Source organism: Thermobia domestica, chromosome 18 (assembly GCF_964235325.1).
Source record: "Thermobia domestica chromosome 18, izTheDome1.hap1.1, whole genome shotgun sequence".
NCBI lineage: Eukaryota > Metazoa > Arthropoda > Insecta > Zygentoma > Lepismatidae > Thermobia > Thermobia domestica.
Window position 1 is genome coordinate 174,853,941 of NC_137471.1, and position 20,440 is coordinate 174,874,380.

The 20,440-nt window shown below is 37.2% G+C and overlaps 1 protein-coding gene across 5 annotated transcripts in view; it reads right to left on the reverse strand.

Moving 5' to 3' along the window:
* LOC145674935 (uncharacterized) overlaps positions 1-20,440 on the reverse strand; it is a 75,878-nt gene that overhangs the window by 25,158 nt on the left and 30,280 nt on the right. For all 5 annotated transcript variants that reach the window (XM_081745191.1, XM_081745193.1, XM_081745194.1 and 2 more), the window contains exon 3: positions 16,953-17,164. In XM_081745191.1, the coding sequence (XP_081601317.1) occupies positions 16,953-17,164 (212 nt within the window). The remainder of the gene's footprint in view (positions 1-16,952; positions 17,165-20,440) is intronic.

Here is a 20,440-nt window from a genome sequence, read left to right on the forward strand (position 1 = left end):
CAAACAGCCTCTCTAAAAATGATTGTGCAAGTACCGGAGGTTCTGAAAGATGGATATTTGGATATTCCCATACTAGTTCCTCAGTGATGTGTCCCGACTACGATTGGTCCTATAATAGTGGAACTATGGACTTTTACAGTTCATTTTTTCACGTTTTCGGCACCCTACGAAACTATGCACTTCTGACAACAGGTTCATATTAACTTTTTTTTTTTTTTTATTTTGGTGAGACGAATCTATTTCCAAAATATTATGAAATTTTTTTGTAACACCCTGTATATTCTAACGATGTAGTCAATGTAATAAAACTTAGAATTTTAGGTTTTGGTGTAGTTGGATTCATCATTAGACCTCCAGCTAGACACCATTCATGCCTAAACCTTGTTGTAATCTTCTGAGTTCGAGAATTCTGTTATGATGGTGCTCATCTAGAATATTGCGAAACCATGTAAGTTAGTTTGTGCTTGAGGTCTGACTGTTTCTGTGCATACATCTACGTCTTACAGGGTAGAGTCCGAAAGTCTTTACAGAGTTTTACGTTCTTGCAGGATTTTTAAGACACACTGTATATTTTAGTAAGGTATCAATACACCAAAGTTTGTACAAGAGACAAAAAACAAAAGGTAATACTCGCACTTAGCATCCAATGATAAATCAAAGTAGGAGCAAGAGTTATAATTCAACTGCAAGGATTTCCTCTGTACTTTCAGGAGCTACAATGTACCGGTAATTTGCCTAATCAGAACGAGCTTTATTTATTGATAGCTGCCTATTATTGATTTAATACGGAAAATTCAGATTGAACATTTAGAAAATAAATCTTAGAATATTTTCGAATAAACAGTATTAGAATTACTTCTAACAGTAAAAACTGAACTACAATAAATTAAAATTCTAAGATTGCATTAATTAATCTACCAGAAAGCAAATATATTTTGCAATGAAACCTATCAGTATGCAAAAAATAGCAAAACTACGACAAACCTACACAATGATTTAAGGTAACTGTGTCGTTCCACAACTTTGTAACACAGAATCCGAAATACATATGACCCTAACATTGACATTAAAAGAACAAAACAGTACTCTTGAATTCTTGAATTTAATAATAATAATAATAATAATAATAATAATAATAATAATAAATGTCGCTATATTCTGTCAAAATCATTTCTTTTTCTGCTATACTTGTTTATTATTGAAATTCCATTTGAGCACTATATATTGGTTGGTTGGTTTGCAGTTCAATATGCTTTCAGCACCGAGGCTATATAAGATGTAAGCCTACAGCTTAAGATGGGATCTGGACGATATGAGCTCACACCGGGAATCGAACGAGCAGGATGTAATAATGAAATTTATAATCCACTGAAAAATAACTAAATACTGAAGTTGAATCTGACCTAACTTGATGTCCACAAGTGTACGAGATTTACAACAAAGCAACGTGAAAAATACTGGCACTCACATTGTTGAGTAAATTTTATTGTGTGTAACACCTTATCATCGAAATATAATCTTTCACTACTTAGGTGTATAAACTTCCCAATTAATCAGAATGTCCATGGCTTCATCCGTTGATATGCCTGCGTATTGACTTAAATAATTTTACCTTTGTTTCAAATGTAGCTTCTCTTTTCTTCAGCAAGGTTATATGAAATGGGAAGTTACAGTTTAACGTGACATACAAATATAAAGTGCTTGTTTGGAGGTTTAACATGAGGCGTGCTGCTAACCGTCGGCTGTTAGGAAAAGTTTGACTTATACCAAGAACTCGTGGAAATTTAAAACTTTATCATTCATTTTTAACTTCCTTAGTAACCCTGTTCCCCACAAGTTAGAACACCTCTGTACTTTTCTGAAGATAACCATGACTAAATATGTTAAAAAGCATATAAATTGTACCTGGTCCGTCCATACAAAATAAGAATAATGACATCCCACGAACTGCAGATGAAACTACTGGCGCACGCTCTCTCCTATCTAGTTTCTTAGTATAGAAGTGTATTCCAACAATGGTTTCTATGATTTCTCGGACCAACTGCGAAAATGCAGTAGTTAGTAGTGGAACATTCAATTAAAAAAATCAAACTTTGATCTTTAATGGCTGAATTATACACTACGATTGTGCAGAGGATATCACAAAGGCAACAACTGTAAATGCACTTTTGAGAAAGCATTGCAAACATATATTATTTGTACTAAATGTTAGCAGGAAGAAATTGATCCAAAGTAAATAAAGTAAAATAAAGTTTACTTTATTTCATGTCACTATACGTTTCGTCTGCACTCGGTGTCAGATTAACTTAAAAGATGTGAACAACTTTTATGAGTTTAATACAATAAGCTAGTTTTCATACAACTCGGCACCGTAGACAAGTGTAGAGAAGCAAAGCAAGGGTACTATGAGAGGGATGAGTCTGTAAATGCCAATGAGTATGCGAGTAAACATATATATATTTTTTTTAAGTGCTTGAGAACACATGAACGTAGCTGTAAATTCCAAAATATGAACTTACCCACTTTGAATTTAATTTGTGAAAACTTTGAAATTTTGTCTCGTAAACTAATACTGTATAACTACAAATACAGATAAGTTCCAATTTGAAGATGTCATCAAGACCGAAATTTGGAATGCGTCTCTGCATCCAGATCTACATGTTTTCTGTTGATTGGCTCACTTGTAGCTATGACCTTTATCAGGAGAGAGGCTATACAGGGCAAGATTTACAATTTTAAAGTGGGATCTGAACCACTTTAGTGCGTTTGATGATCTTCTACTTGGAGTCCAACACGAGATGTCGTGTGCCAAAGGCAACTAATGTCTTGGGAAGATTCAAGAAGCAGAGATAGCTGAGTACTCCCATACACACCATTGTTAAGGCCACCTACTACATATGTACCCTCATTTCGCTTTTTTTTTAGGGGGGGGCGGATTATGAATTGAAAATGAAAATGAAATCTTTAAGTTTTACGTCCCACGATTATGCTGGCTAGGCTAAAGGAGACGATGATGAGAAATAAAGAGATAGTGGAATAAAGAAAGTGGAAACAAACGGGAGAACCCCGAGAAAACCCACGCACACGGTGTTCGTCCACCACAAAGCTCACTTGGTGCAAGCTGGGATCGAACTAAGGATCCCATGCACGACAGGTGCGCTCTACCACTGAGCCACCGCGGTCCCTGGCACCGGGTTATGTATAGAATGTTGAACTCATTTAAGTTGGTTCATGTCTTTTAAGTTCGTAATAGGCTGTGAAACGACAAAGAACCTTGAAAAACTGAAGTTACATACTAAACCCAGTGAAGGTTTCACTACGACGTACGCCGCTATATTATGACTTGAGTTTACATGGATTTTGATTGTTATACTTAAATTATGCGCTTATAGGCATTATTTTTTCACTGAATGCTAAGGCTCAACATTAAACTGATTAATAACGCAAATAATAATATTAAATTATATTACGAAAACTTAGGGAACCTACCGTTGACAACTATCAGCATCAAATCTATGGTGTCCTCTTCAAACTCTGCTGCTATTATTCCATTTATTTCTAAATTGGATGCTGAACCACCATCTGTAAAGTCTTTCGATTTTTGTATATGCTAATGGACTTCTGCGTCTTTACCAGGCTTCTGTGTCCCATACATCTGCAAAATCTTCATGAATCCGTTTGTTTTATTCATAGCGAACACTGATCCCCCAGACGTCTTTCTTCAATGGACCAGTTGTGTGGCCAGTCTATCTTCATGAACTTTCATCTTTCACAATTACAATCGAAACATTATAACACAAAATGCTGCGATGAATTTCACCGTTCATATATTATAATTTTACCTACAAACTACGCATGCGTAAGCCCACTTTCCATAGCTTACATGTTAGTTTTATCAGTCATTGGGGTGCATTGGGGTTATATTTCTTAATCAAACCCAAATCAATCTATTAACTTAACTGCAAGATGACTGTGAGCACAGAAAGTACACAGCCCTTCTTCCTGAGCTAAAAAATAACGCATATAACTTTGGCACATGAAGTTCCGTTTGCTACAATTACGAGTTCCATTAAACACACTACAGTGGTTCAGAACCCTCTCGTTCTATATAACCTCCTACTAACAAATAAAATCATTATAATCGCTAATCGTCTGATTAAAAAGTTTATTCCCAATACGCTTGATATTGCTGTAACAAGTGATAGCTCCAACAATACAAGGGTAATTCATTTTGCTTAATGAGTCTTTTGCTTAAGTTCAGAGAACTGTCATAGTCATTCGAGATAATCATTATCTACAGGGTGTTTCAAAACAACACCGACAATGTTTGGGAAGTGATTCCTAAGACAAGATAAGACAGCACCGGAGCCTATAACTCCGAAAGGAAGCATTTGTACACCTAGGTTGGTCTATACTTTTTTTCTTATCTTGGTGTCAAGAATCACCTGCCAAACGCTGTCGGTGTTGGTTTGAAACACCCTGTATATCCATTACATATCAGCATGTTGGTAAAGCGGCCATCAAATCTTTAATCTGGGCTATCAGCACTTAGTAAATTTATGCTTTATGTTCACTCCCTACTGAGCGATAATATAGTTAGAATCCTATATAAAACTAATTATGGTGGGAAATACTCTCTTCTAAGGATTCTACATGAAGTACTTATCTGCTTCATCTTTTGTAGCCGTGACTGCTGGTGTGGTCCCTGAAATGCAGCTCTCTTGGAAGCGAAAAAGTGTGGTGGGGAATGACATATACTACAAAGGGTCTGTGCACCACCTAACTGCACCGGATTCAATCCCCGGTTCTGCATTGGAGTCACGTTTATGATATCAAAGGTTCTATCCTTCATGACCTTAGCGTTGAATAAGGACAACTCAAAACTCATCTATCTGTAACGGCACCTATTAGTGACCATTTACTAGTGATTACACGATACAAACACAAACTACACTAGTTGCTTTGAGAAGGCATGACGTCACGTCCATCCGACTATCCTCTGCTTTTGGTCATAGATAACCATTTATGTAAGCAACAGTTCCGAAACCAAGATGACGTCACGCAGGCCATAGGACATTTTTTGGTTCTAAGGATCAGAACTTTAGAAAAGCAGGAATTATAAGCCTGTATCTCGTTGGGAACATGTAATTGAAAGAAATTATGTTGGTAAATAAAACATTTGCACGAAATTACCGGATTTTTATTTCTCACTGAAAAATAGGGCTCGAACTTTTTCTGGGTATCTGGTAGTATCAACGTCTACCGGCTTTAACTGACATCTGGCGAGAATCGATGTAACTACTTCACGGGTTCATTGACCAATGCTAATCGTTGTAAGTTTATCTACGACGATGCCGTACCGTCAAATTTTTGGTTGGCTCTAGCTCCTAGAGGAGACACTAGAAAAGCCTTTTCTCTTTATAACTTTCAGTTGTTCGTGGGTGCCATGTTTAGATCACCTATATATATATTAAAGTACTACAGTACCAATTAAGAGCGACCGAGCTCTAACCTATAACCTTAGCTTTCAAACCTTTGATTTACGGTTATTTGTGATTTTACGTTTATAACAAAGACAAATATTTTTAAAAGAGTGTATTTTAAATAAATTACCTAAAGAAATATTTTTCAGAAAATGTTTATCCTTTTAAATTATTGGTCGAAGGCCTTTGCCCTTAATAAGCCTTCTGCGAAATAAATGCAAATGAACTGTGCTGCCATCTTTGGAGCTCTTTTAGACTAGGCGTATATGTATGTGGCCAATCCTTTCGACAATGAGATCTCGGAAACTACAGGCTCTAGAAAGATGACGTTTTCACTGATCGATTGCAAATTTTATGTAGATTGTCCAGTTCTAATTGAATATTTAAAAAACATGGACACTATTTCTTTATTACATTTTTACGGGTACATTGGAAGTGTTGAAATTTAAAAAAAAAAAATAAATAAAATAAAAATAAAGCATCACATCCTAAGCATTATACATTCCAACACCACACTGTTGTATATAGTGGTTGTATATGTCTCAGTCGTTTGTTTCGTGGCCAAATAATAATGGAAAAGGAAGGATAAGAACTTCTCCAGTCTAAGATGAACCTTTTGTTTTGGGAGGAAAGTATTTAGCCCAATGAACACCATATATAATTGACATTATAATTAATTGTGTATGTAATGTATTTGCTTATTACATACTGCATGCAAGAAGAAATAAAACACTGGTCATACATGAATTAGAAACTCCAACCGGAAGCTGGCTCAAATCTTGCAAACGATGCGAGATATTGAGAAAAAACAATCGAAAATAGTCTCCCCTTTATGATACCCCTTGGCTTTTTTTTAATCAATACGTCTTTCACTTGTGTCTGTAACATGTACAGATGCTGTAAGGAATGATAAGGAGATTTATGCTCATATGCGAATGATGCGCTGTGTAGAGAGCGCAGGTTCAGCTAGTATATATATATATATATATATATATATATATATATACACTAGCCTTTGGCTAGCTGGAGGCTCCGCCCCCAGACCCCCGAGTTTGCTCGGCCTACGGCATCGCATTTCTTATCTATCGGCCTTTGCATCAACAGTGAATTTCGTGAACTTACTCTTCATATTTCCTGAATTTGCCCATCCGAGGGCTTCGCCCCCACACACAGTCTTTGCTGGGTCTACGGCCTCGCACCTCTTGAACCCATAATTCTATCGTTTCTTTTCCTATTTCAACTATCTAAAAGATAAGATTTTGTATCCCAAGAAAACGTCCATTTAAATAGCATGGGTATTTCTTCATTCCCCTTTAGACCCCTAATCAATTAAAAATATTCACTTTTGGCAATTTTCCTGTTGGTTAGTCCTGGAAGGCTAGAATCATGCCAAATTTTATGATTCTAATCCTGCCGGAAGCACCTAAACATTTTGGGGTGTAGAAGACGTCCCTTATTTCCCCATAAAACCACTCTATGGTTGGAAATTTTTATTTCTGATGATTCACTTAGGTAACGCTAACGAAAACGTACAAGCATACCGAATTTCAAGTTTTTATTCCAATTCTAAGTACCTAAAACATGAGGTCATAAGTCCAGAAAAAGGCCCATTTAAATAACATGGGGAAATTCTTCATCCCCTCTTTAGACCCCCTAAAATTTAAAAATATTCACTTATGGCAATTTTTCTGTCAGTTAGTTCCGGAAAGACACTATCATGCAAAATTTAATCATTGTAGCCCTACAGGAAGTGCTCAATAATTTATGTCAGCTCATGTAGTTTTATATATATATATATAAAACTGTAAAGCACTATTTTACAAGTCAAAATAAAGCGAAAAATATTTAACATTGTATATCTTTCGGATCCTCGTCTGGAGACGCGAGTTGCACTGTGACAACGTCGCAGATAAAGAACTACAGAGAAGATCTACCAATCTATCAAATAGTTACTTCGATTCTTTCCACATGGAAATTCAAGTCAATATGCGTTGACACTACCATTACTTATTAGAATAACAATCGATGTAAGTGCTTGAAGGATTCGTACAGAAATGCTAATTTTTCCATGTTAATCTACAATGTTGCCACATAATGGAATTTCCATTCTCTCTAGCGGCTGATGGAGCCCTGGAGGGTATGCCTTTATATAGATCATATAGGATTTTCGCTTTATTTTGACCTGAAGAATAGCGTTCAGCTGTTCGTGGGCGCCATTTTTAGACCACCATATATATATATATATATATATATATATATATATATATATTCTGATGATTCACCTTTTGGATAGTCAATTCATATTTCCAGTATAGCAAAGACATTGAAATATTTATAGGTAAACTTCAACAAGTCATTTGGCAGAATCCTGAAAAGAAAATATTGTTTGTTCTAGACTCGAATGCTAAGAGTACTGCTTGGGGATCACCCTCTACAGATACAAGAGGAGAAATTATGGAAGATTTCATAGCCCAGAATGGATTAGTAATCGTAAATACTGGAAACAAACCAACGTTTGTGGGCTCCCGAGGAGAATCTTATATTGATATAACACTCTGTACACCAAATTTAGTTGATAACATTACAGATTGGCATACATGGGATCGAGAAACAACAAGCGATCACGAAATAATAACATTTAACATGGAACTAAATACACCAAGTAAGAATAAAGAAAGGTTAAACATTAAAAAGATAAATTGGGAAAATTTTAAAAAGAAGCTTACCTTACCACAATTGGACATAGACAAAAGCAGTGACGAATTAGTACAAAAAATTGAACAGGCTACTAAATTGGCAATAGAGGCATCCACTCCTAAAACCACGCAGAGAGTAGGATATGGCGATTTTTGGTCACCTAAACTGGAAAGATTAAGAAAAATCGTGCGAGCAAAAAGAAAAAGTTACCAAGCCACAGCAATTCCAAATTTGAAAGAAAGAAGACTCTTAGCTTATAGGAATGCCAAAGAAGAGTATGAAACAGAAATCATAGAAGCAAAGAAAAGAAGCTGGGAACTATTCCTAACCAAAAACATACAGCTTGATCAGTGGGGATTTCCATACAAATTAATAATGAAGAAAATAAACCCCTTAACACTTTGCACGTTAAGAAAAAATGACGGATCTTATACAGTAACTAGAAAGGAAACCATTGAAAATTTAACACGAAAGTTTTTCCCGAAGGATATAATGGAAGATGAAACAGAAGATCAGAAACGAATAAGAAGAAAATTCGAAGAGCCGACACAAGTAGAACCGGTAAATAAGGAAGACATGGCAACAAATGAAGAAATCGAAAACATCATTAAGAAACTAAAAACAGGAAAATCACCAGGATTGGATGAAATACCAAATGAAGTCTTCACGAAAAATAGAGAAATATGGACCCCGTACCTGACAAGACTTTGCAATGTACTACTACAACGGCAAGAATTTCCGGACTCATGGAAAATGTCAAAATTAATAATCCTGCTAAAAAACGAAGACAGGGACCCAACTAATGTAAGCTCATATCGCCCAATTTGCCTGCTAAAAAACATAAGTAAAATATACGAAAAGATTATAGCAAATAGGATTAACAAACATAGGAATATGAGTGAAGATACGCTACAGTTTGGCTTCAGAGCGGGCAGATCAACAGAAGACGCTCTGAATAAGTACATAGAACAAATTCGAATGAGTAATTCAGAAAGTAAATATGTCCTGTCGCTCTACGTAGACATAGAGGGAGCATTTGACAACCTATGGGTCCCATCATTGGTCGATAAATTAATTAAACTAGAAATGCCAACCTATTTGATATTTTCGGAACAGATGGATCTCAGTACAAATGGAGCAAGAGGAGTTGCAAATTCGTAATGAAAAAGGCTGCCCACAGGGCTCAATATTAGGACCCTTAATGTGGGACATTTTGATACAACCCTGCCTAGAAAAATTAAATGCTAACAATCTAATAGACAAAATAATAGCCTTTGCAGATGATATTGCGATAATATTATCAGCCAATTCAAGAAGAGAAATAGAAATGAAAACAAATGCAATAGTTGAAGACCTAAACAATTGGTGTCAAGAAAATAAACTAAAATTATCAGTCAAAAAAACAAAATACATGCTTTTCGGTAGAAAATTGAATAGAGGCCCACAAATAAAACTAGGCAATCATAAAATAGACAGAGTTAAAGAATTTAGATACCTAGGGGTAACAATCGATGAAAACCTGAACTATGGTAAACACATTCAAGAAACCGTTACGAGAGGAAATAAGGTGACAAATAAATTGATAACCCTAGGTAAAAATAAATATAAATTGCCTAACAAAATATTAAAATTGTATCACGAAACCCTGCTATGTGCTACAATGACTTACGGATCTAGCATATGGGTGCACAGACTGCTTCAAAACAAGAGAATAAAAGAAAACTTTATCAGACCACAAAGAAACCTTCTGATGAGATTAAGTGGTGCATATAGCACCACCCCCAACAATGCCCTGTGTTTGTTACTTGATGTCAAGCCTTTGAACTTAATAGCAGTACAGAGAGCGGCAAATTATTGGACGAAAAGGAATAATAGAGAAGAGGTAAGGGCACTGTTGGGTGATGTTTTTGAAAGCGCCCAAGAGATTGAAGAAAGAATCAAAAAAATGTGGAATATTGAATGGACGCACTCTGCTAAGTCACAAAGACTTAGAAATATTATACCAACGGTAGAAATCAGAGAACAAATAAAGTTTCTTGACCCAGCCCCAGGACTCATTCATTTTCTAACGGGACATGGTCCATATGAAACCTACCTACAAAAAATACAGGTCAAAGACAATTCAATTTGTGAATGTGGTGAAACGGGGACACCAGAGCATCATATACTCTGGTGCCCCTTTCTCGAAGAGTTATTTAAGGAAAGAGTGGACATAAGACAGAAGACGATAGCTGATATAATGAGAAGCGAGAAAGATTACAATATCCTGAAGAAAATAACAGACCTTTACTCGAAACTAAAAAAAGAACAATTCTATAGAGAAAAACATAAGAAAAACAAGAGCAGAATGAATGTGGAAGGATGAATGGAATCCAGTTTCTCCTCAGGACCGGAGACCTCAGAACGTCTCGTGGAAGATACTGGAACTCCGTATCTGCCGGGGAGGACGAGTGTGGTTGTGCTAGTGCGTCTCCAGGCATAGGTGACTTGGAACGGAACTCCGGACGCACTAGAGTGTGTTTTTGGAAGTGTCTTTCCTTCGGGTGGCAGGTCCATCTGTGTGTCCGTGTTGGCTGTGACTATGTCCCCATAGGAGACAAGTTTACTTCGTGAATGACTCAATAACGGTATGTTAATGGAGATTGATCCCTATATCGGCACAGGTGGAAGGATACCTCGGACCAGGATCCACACTAAGTACTCTGAGTGGGCCCTGGACCTCAAACCTGTGTTATTGGGAGGAAATCTATTGCAACCACGAGAACATTCAATAAACGAAGACTCAAGGGACTATTAAGAGGAATGCGGTATGGATTAGTGAAGACTAGTGTGGCTTAGTGTGTGTTGGTGAATGCGGTTTATGTGTCAACTTAGTGTTCTTAGTGCTTTTAGTGTGTGAAACGGGCAAAATATACAGGGAAAAACCAGTGTATAATTAGTGAAAGAATTAAATATGATCACAGGAGAAAAACTTAAAATAGCAGGTGAAAACCAAGCTCATACAGGGGAAACCTGAAGATAGAAGAAGTCCATCAAAGTAAATGAAATAACATAGTAAAAAATAAACACTAAATAAACATTAAATTCAAAAATAAAATAAATTAAATTAAATTAAAAAGAAATAGAATAAATAAATAAAGCATATTTAAAAAAAACAACATAATAATCATAGTTAATAAATATGGACTCAACCAAGCTAAGTAAAGAAACAAAGTTTAAATAACTCCAATAATAATAATAATAAGAAGAAGAAGAAGAATGGTAATAATAATAATAATACTAATATTACGTACAGACATAAATATACCAAAAATAGAAGTAGCTAAACAGTTAGAAGTAACTAACTAAATACTAACAAGATCAAAATCAAATAAATAAAAATACCAAACAGAGGTAGGAAATGACAACGCAGATCAGAAAGAGTTTAGATAATCTTGATTTGATTAGCAAACAATTTAGTATCAGAACATGTTAGTGTCAAGATCAATGGTCAAATATCCTGGAAATAGTATTAGTAGATAGTTGAGTATTGCATAGCTTAATATTAGAATATGTTAGGGTCAAGCTCAATGGTTGTAGCACTTTGGAAATTACAACAGTCAATAGTTGAGTTTTTGCATAGTTTATTCTTTGTTCATTCTTTGTTTTGTTTCGTTTTTTGTTTCGTTTTCTTGTCTCTTGTTTCTTGTTTGTGGTTTCCTTTTCCTCCCTAATTCAAATCCCTTTTCACCTATTTCAAAATGCAAAACAAAATAAATTAAAGAAATAAAAGGCAATGATGATAACCCGTGCCGGTTTTAATTTTCAGATACCGGTTCTGAAAGACGGGCCTGAGCCTAAAAAAAAAAAAAAAAATATATATATATATATATATATATATATATGGGTGTGTGTGTGGGTGTTAGAATCCCACATTAACGGTAAAATAACAGAATAATCTGACCACTGAACTGGCGACAAAGAATACTAGACATCTGTATCTGTGAAATAGTAACCGCCTGGCGAGAGATCGAAGTTACAGTTACAGCCAGTCCATCGGTGAGATTTTTTCAGTTATTTCATCGAAAATAGTTAAAATGAAATAGAATAGAGGTTAAATATATTCTTGCAACACTAAATTCATGGGATGTCCGAGCCATTTTGCGATACTGGTGATACTTACATGTGTGTGTGTCCACATCGTTATTATGGCACAAATGTAGACTTTGGGTAGCCCGATTCGGCTGTGTTGTTCCGTACTGACAAAAGGCATATGATATCCAATGATGACGTTCTTTTCGAAGTCACTCAGCTTGAGTTCGTGCGTCATCCTGATGCAAATTGAACCACTATGGCTCAGTGGTAAAGTGCTCAGTGGTAAAGTGCTCATCTCTGGCGTGAGGGACCCTTGGTTCGATCCACAGCCATGAGAGTTTTGTAGTGAACAATATAGTGTCCGTGGATTTTCTCGGCGTTCTCCTGTTTCCTTCTACATTCTCATTCCAACACTATTGTATTTTACTCCCTCTCATTTATTATGTCTCTAGCCTAAACAACAAACACGTACGACGTTAAATTAATTTCAGTTTTTTCAATATTTGTTTTTTTTTAAAAAACTTTCATGTCTTACAATTATGAACAGAAAAATGAAATTTTTGAGTTTTACGTCCCACGGTTACGCCGGCTAGGCTAAAGGAGACGGTGATGATGAGAAATGAATGAAATGGTGGAATGAAGAAAATGGGAGGAAACGGGAGAACCCCGAGAAAACCCACGCACACGGTGTTTGTCCACCACAAAGTTCACTTGGCGGGAGCTGGGTTTGAACCCGGGACCCCATGCACCAGAGGTGAACGCTCTACCACTGAGCCACCGCGATTATGAACAGAGACTGAAGGTGATTGTCATTATCACAGATATGATAATGCTGGAACGACGAAAGTGGGAAAAAGCGGGAGAATCCTGAAACCCACGCACACGGTGTTTATCCACTAAAAAGACCATTTGGCGGGATCTGGGATCGAATCAGGGATAATATTCAATCCTTTCCTTGTATGTATACGCATCTCAAGTGAACATATAAGAAACAACTTTGTACTTATCACAAAACACGAATAAATAAAAAAATACGTCTAAGCACTTTAACGCTACATTAAAGGGAACGTGGAGGAGAAAAGAAATACTAAGTACATGGCTATGCGTTGCGTTCGCAGCGCGTTTTTATGGCGCATGCGTACGCTTGGAATACGTTGACCATGTATTTAAATGTGGATGGCTAATCACAATGCACTAAAAACGCGAAAGCAACAAAAACGTACAGAATACGTCGGCTCGAGCGTATTTAATGCATTTCGGAACAATAGACCGCCTGCTGTTTCGGAATCAGTAAAAGATATCTAAAGGAAGAAAAAAAAAAGGAAAGACGTGTTGCCAGGCAAGGGGATTTTAGCAAGACCTTCATGTCTTTTCATAAGAAACGAACTGAAGCAGGTCATTCTGATTCTACCCTTCCGGCGCAGGAAATGGAAGGGAAAAAAAACTTCAAAACCCTGACTGGCTCACAGTATGACTTATAACTGGCGAAAGTAAAATTACCGATTAGCCACCTAAGTCGCTTCGGGGAGTAACGCATCGGAAACTTATCCTCGTGTAGACATAGCATAAAGAAATTTGCTAAGTAACGTCAAATATGGCGGAACGACGGCTTCAAGTACCTATACATTCATTCAATACGGCTGACAATTTTGTGAAGTAGGATGTTTTGCCACCAAATTTTAGACAGAGCACGCGAGTCTGGGGTCTACTGGAACTAGCAAAGAGAATCCTATAATGAATGCACATTATGACGTAAGCACAAATCAAAATAGAACTTCGCTTGCTGTTTTGTAATATCTTCGGAACCGTGGCAAAGCTTTGTCTTTCAAATTTGTCTTTCTGGTCAACATTTTACTAAGACAGTCTTTCTCTCTTATGTTGCAATGAAACGTATGCACACAGAAGCAGTTTGTAATTCTTGGTATTTTCAATGGCTGTTAGTTCTACCTTCTTCGTTCATCACTGCATTATAAACAAGCTACACATTAAAACAAATAGCTGAGAAACGCAACGAGAATATCTCAAACCGTTCGAGAAACTTATATCTAAATTAAGTATCGCCAATTCCCAGAAGCAGTCTACGAATTCTGCCAGTCTATCTAGAGGGATGTCTTTAGAATATAAATACTTAACAATTTAATGGGAACACGTTAAGATGACTGGTTTGGCCACGGTCAGGGGGCTACTGCAGTGCCGGACTGTTGGTGGCGTGTGTAACGACAAACTACGTACTATGTGAGGAGAAATAGAACGACAGCGTGCAATGAACTAAATAGACGGTGATAGTGTCAAATAGGGGATCTCCCGGATTTCCAAAACGAGCAAATCGTTGACGATCTGCTACGTGATGCGCAGGTGAAGGAAATGGCAAGTAAATTGGGAGTGTCACGAGAGACATTGTCCAAGGTGATCACGGCCTACAGAACTCAAAGCAAACCCACAGCGGCGAAGGGGAAAAAAATGAAATCTTTCAATTTTATGTCCCACGGTTATGCCGGCTAGGCTAAAGGAGACGGTGATGATGAGAAATGAATGAAAATGGTGGAATGAAGAAAGTGGGAGGAAACGGGAGAACTCCGAGGAAACCGATGCACACCGTGTTTGTCCACCACAAAGTTCATTTGGCGCGTGGCGCAAGCTGGGATCATATCAGGGACCCCAGGCACCAGAGGTGAACGCTCTACCACTAAGCCACCGCGGCCCCTCCTTTAACTTTACATAAGAGGTCTAAGCAAATAGGCTACTTGTTCAAGATGTGATAGTATGGACGTATTTTAAAAGAATCGGTATTTCTCTGACATGAAACATCGACTGAAATGTATTTCCGCAAACAGTTCCGAAGTCTAACTCATTTCATCATCATCGCTTTAGACTCGATGAAAGAATTTGAAATGGATTTATTAGATGCTTCAGGTAAATAATAATAATAATTAGCAAGGCATTGTCCTTTTTAGTACTACGGCTATCTTGTTTGTCATAAATTTACACATACCACTAAGCAATTATGCAAAAATTAAAGGAAAAATTAGTAATTCTATATACTCGACACTAGGTTATAGCGAATTAGTTTATACGCTAGAAATCAATGTCAAATCATCTTTAAAAAATGAAGCCGAAATGCTCAAGTTAGACTCAAATATAGTTCTCATTTACAGAAAAATCGTTGTATCTCCATTAAGAAATCTCTTGAAGACATTTTTCTACGGAAACAAGTGTATCAAGAGTTCAATTTCCAATTTTAGAATCCCTGCATCTAAAGAGCAAAATGTTTTCATAAAGTGATTAGATTTTCAAGTGAATGACTTAATCTGTTGACAAAGCTCGGTATAATTGTGTGAAACTGTACAGGAAATCTCTTAACGATGCTGAACAAGGGAAGTTCATACTGATACCTTTTAAATAGTATTAAAACCGTGTCTGTTACTATATGTAAGTAACTACGTATCGATCCATTCATACATACAGGGTGATTCAGGAGGAATATCACATAGTTTGTGAGGTGATTCTACATGTGAAAATAAACCGAAAAAGTCCTATGAATATGTGTCCGATTTTCAATCGTTACAGAACTGAGCGGGTTGAAGACTACACACATCCATGAATGATTATGAAGAGAGGTGTTAATATTACTACTGAAATGCTGTGTAAGCGCTGTGGTAGACAGAATAATGGTGGGACAGATGACTGATCCATCGTACAACAAGTGTTCAAAAGGTCCCCCACCCATCTCAATGCACTTGTCAACGCTTTAGAGTGTGTGTTGTGTTGCACATCGAACACCATCTGGGTGGGCTTTAATGCGGGCAACAGCGTCGGTGATGCGAGCGATAAGTTCTTCATATGTATCCACCTTCATAGCGTACACATCCTCCTTTAACCAGCTCCATAAATAGAAGTCTAATGGAGTTAGGATGGGTGATGTGGAAGGCCAGTTAATGGGTTCGCCACGACCAATTCACCGTTGAGGAAATGTGTTACCGGTATTCAGATACTGGGATACTTGTCTGGTACAGTGAATCGGTGCAACACTCAAGCACGACAAGCACACGGCCTCACGACTGCTCACTAATCCAACCCACGATTGCACACGGTGCGCTTGCAGCTGTTGCCTTGGTGTGACGACATCGTGCTGCTATCTGTTGGAGTACCCTCACATCTCTTGTAGGATGGATCAGTCATCTGTCTCACCATTATTCTGCCCATCACAGCGCCTACACAGCATTTCGGTAAGTAATATTCACACTTGTCTTCATAATCATTCATGGATGTGTGTAGTCTTCAACCCGCACAGTTCCATAACGATCGAAAATCGGACATATTTTCATAGGACTTTTCCGGTTTACTTTCACATTGTGAATCACCTTACAAATTATGTGACATTCCTCCTGAATCACCCTGTATATACAAATAATAATAATAATAATAATAATAATAATAATAATAATAATAATAATAATAATAATAATAATAATAATAATAATAAATAAATAAATAAATAAAGGCACTAGCTTGAATAGTAACTATCAGGTTAAATGCAAAACTTGTGGCAAAACGTACTCTTTTACAAATTGGTAGCAAAGTTTCCGGACCCTACTCTCCCATCCTTTAAACCTCATTCTTACTTCACGCATATGGCTGGCAACTACAAGCGATGACAAAAAAATTCTATAAACAGAGCTTGTTTTTAGATTCACTTACTTGGAGTACAACCTGTACTTCTCATCGAAGCTATGTTGTTGTCGTTTAGCATGAGTAAGTAGTGCTTCGTAGGATGAATACTTGCACCCACAGGAGCATTCAAAGTCCACTCCACACATTCGCACGTGTTGATTCAGCGCAGCTTCAGTGGAGAAGCCTTTTTTACAACTTGCACAATGAAATTTCTTGTCCGCATGGACTTTCAGATAATGCTGGAAAAAAGAAAGAAAATATTTCTGAATATATTTACAAGAAAGAGAAAAAAAATTATTATTAAAATTTGTACGCATAGTATTCGTAATTTTCTCTAGTGCTTAGTCTCAAATGAACAACCTTTATTTTGTACCTAGCTTAAAATTATCGCTGCTCTTTAGCAGAAAGGGGGCCGCGGTGGTTCAGTGGAAGAGCGTTCACCTCTGGTGCATTGGGTCCTTCGTTCGATGCCAGCTTGGGTCAAGTAAACTTTGTGGTGGACAAACACTGTGCGCATGGGTTTTCTCGAGGTTCTCCCGTTTCCTCCCAGTTTCTTCATTCCACTATTTCATTCATTTCTCATCACCATCGTCTCCTTTAGCCTAACCGGCATAACCGTGGGACGTAGAACTTAAAGATTTCACTTTCCTTAGCTGAAATGTATGCTACTGTGTCACATTCTGTAACTATTATTCAGAGCGGTTCTTCCACTCAGCATTCACGGTAATCCTGAATACTAAACTCCCAAGGAGGGCACAGGGGCTCAGTGGTAGAGCGCTTACCTCTGGTGCATGGGGTCCTTAGTTCGATTTCCGGCTAAGTTAGTTTGTGGTGGACAACATCGTGTCAGTGGGGTTTCTCTGGATACTCCTATTTCCTCCAACCTTCTCATTCCACCATTTATTCCATCATCATTCATTTACCTTAATCATCTTAGCCTAAAGGACATAAACGTGGGACGTAAAACTGAGGATTTGATTTTTAACTCCCCAAGACGCTATTCGTAGTTTTTCTTTTTTTTAAAAAAAAAAAAACTAAAACAATGCTATTTGCCAAACTCATTGCTACGTTCAAAATGTAAGTTTAGATTAATTATCTTTAATATAGATTAAATCAGTTATAAGCAACAGAAAAAGTATCTTTATTGTCTTTATTAATTAGGTACGTATCCACTCGTTATGACGAAATAAGTGCAAACTCTGGTCCCGGCTAAGATTCCCGGTGGGAGGGTATTAAAAAAATTGAATGCATTACGGGGGTTTGTATTCCACCTTAAACCGTTAAGTGCACATCTCAAATAGCCTCGGCGCTGAAACCAAACGCTATACTTGAGTAAATAAACAAAAAAAAAACCTAGTAGTCGATTTTATTGAAACATTCAATAACAAAAGCACAGAATTAATGTCTCCAGATTAATTGTCAACATCTATGCATTTACTTCTCTTTGTATTTGATGAAGCCTAAACTGTCATGTGGCCCCACGTAGCGTACTTTGGTGCGAGTGGTCCCTGGTTTGGTTCCTGGTGGAGATACTCGATCGAAAAAGTGTGTAAAAGCTTTTTCAGGCCAGCTATGCTGAGTGAGTTTTTCCTGAGTTTTCCTCATTCACATCAGGCAAATACCGGGAAGGTACCTAACATACACGTCCTCGGATAGTATGATCGCCATGAGACGTCATCCCTCACCCGTGACGGGCTAACACGGCCATAGATGCCGAAAGCCCAGAATTCTAAGTAGTCCTAAACTGCCACTCCTAAAATTCATCATGCACACATGTAATACGAGGAAAGATCAAAAAGTAATGCCTCCCTCATTATATTTTTTTTTCTATTACAGCTACTGACTTATTTGTGCATCACGTTATACAGGTAACCTTCCTCCACTAATGTAGTCTTTCCTTTTTCAGATTGAGTTATTAGAACCATGGATCTGAAGCTGAAAGAAAGAGTCGTCATCGAATTTTTGGCGAAAGAAGTTTGTCCGCCTAAGAGAATCCATATGCGCTTGAAGAATGTATATGAGGATGCGGTAATGGACATTAGCAATGTACGGCGCTGGATGAAGAAGTTAGCAACGAAGAAACATTAATCGCTGATAAACCAAGAAACGGACGGCCGACAACATCGATCACAGATGCAAATGGAGAACGTGCTGAGGAATTGATTCGAGGAGACACGCGCATTACAGTTCAGATTATTGCTGATGCTTTGAACATCTCGTATGGCTCTGCCCAAGGAATAATTGCTGACTTGGGATATCACAAAGTGTGTGCTAAGTGGGTACCTAAGCAATTGACTGTTGATAATCGGAGGAGGCGAGTGGACATTTGTCAAGAGGTCCTGGACGCATTTGTAGTTGAAAATCAACACTTCTTCCAAAATGTGGTCACTGGAGATTAGACGTGGGCATACCTGTATGACCCTGAGAGCAAGGTGCAATCCAAGGAATGGCGCCACAGTGATTCTCCCCGTCCCAAGAAATTCAAGTCTTCCAGATCAACCCAGAAGATTATGGCAACAGTCTTTTAGGATACACAGCAACCTCCTGAATTTTTTCAAAAAGGTTTTGACGCCTGGGTTCAAACATAACGTAAATGAGATCAAATACATAGAGACTATGTTGAAGGGTAGGATTCTGTAGAGGACAGTTCTGGATATGCTCTGCAATAGCTTGTCTTGTTCTATGTTTATTAATACATTTTTTGCTACACAGGAGGCATTACTTTTTGATCCCCCTCGTACATATCTTCTCATTATTTGTACTTTGTTTTCTTTTGGAATGAGCTATAAATCCCTAAATTACACGGCAAGTGTGCAACTGCCCTAGAGATATTAGTTTCATTGTAACATACAATTCCCATTAACAGTCGCTGTGACCCCAGACTTAAGTATAGACGTCATAAACTTTTCTCTTGTCTGATTGAAGAGTGACGCGGATGTGTATAATAGAGCTTATGAATAAATTAATAAGATGCTTAAACGGAGTTCAAGATCACCATTTTATTGAGCTGAAGATTTATTTTACTTTTGAATCTTCATCTTATGTTCAGATCTTTAGGCTACAGTTTTTATAAACTTTTTTTAAAATACTCAGTTTGAGAACAACGCATTCGAAGGGAAAAAAGTGGAAGTAATCAAATATTCCCAGCACACCTAACTATTTGCTATTTCAAATATACAGTTCTTATTTTGTTGCTTAATGCAATGTTACTTTCAGAACAAAACAGTACCTTGTAGAAAGCTTTGTTGTAGTTAAAGAAAAAAAAACACACAAGCTAGTTTTCAAAAAATAAATAAATAAATAAATAAATAAATAAAAGTAAAAAGAACCAAGGAAGATCATTAAGGAACTCCTCAGTATCAATACAGCTGGAAAATTGAGCAGTTGTTTCGATAACTGTGCGCGTTGCTTTTTTGTGTTAGGATTCAATACTTTTGAACCGGTTCGAATCTCACTGGTTGATTTTATTTTTTGAAACACTTTTTGCTGTTCTTGGTTAGACTTTTTGCTTTGTT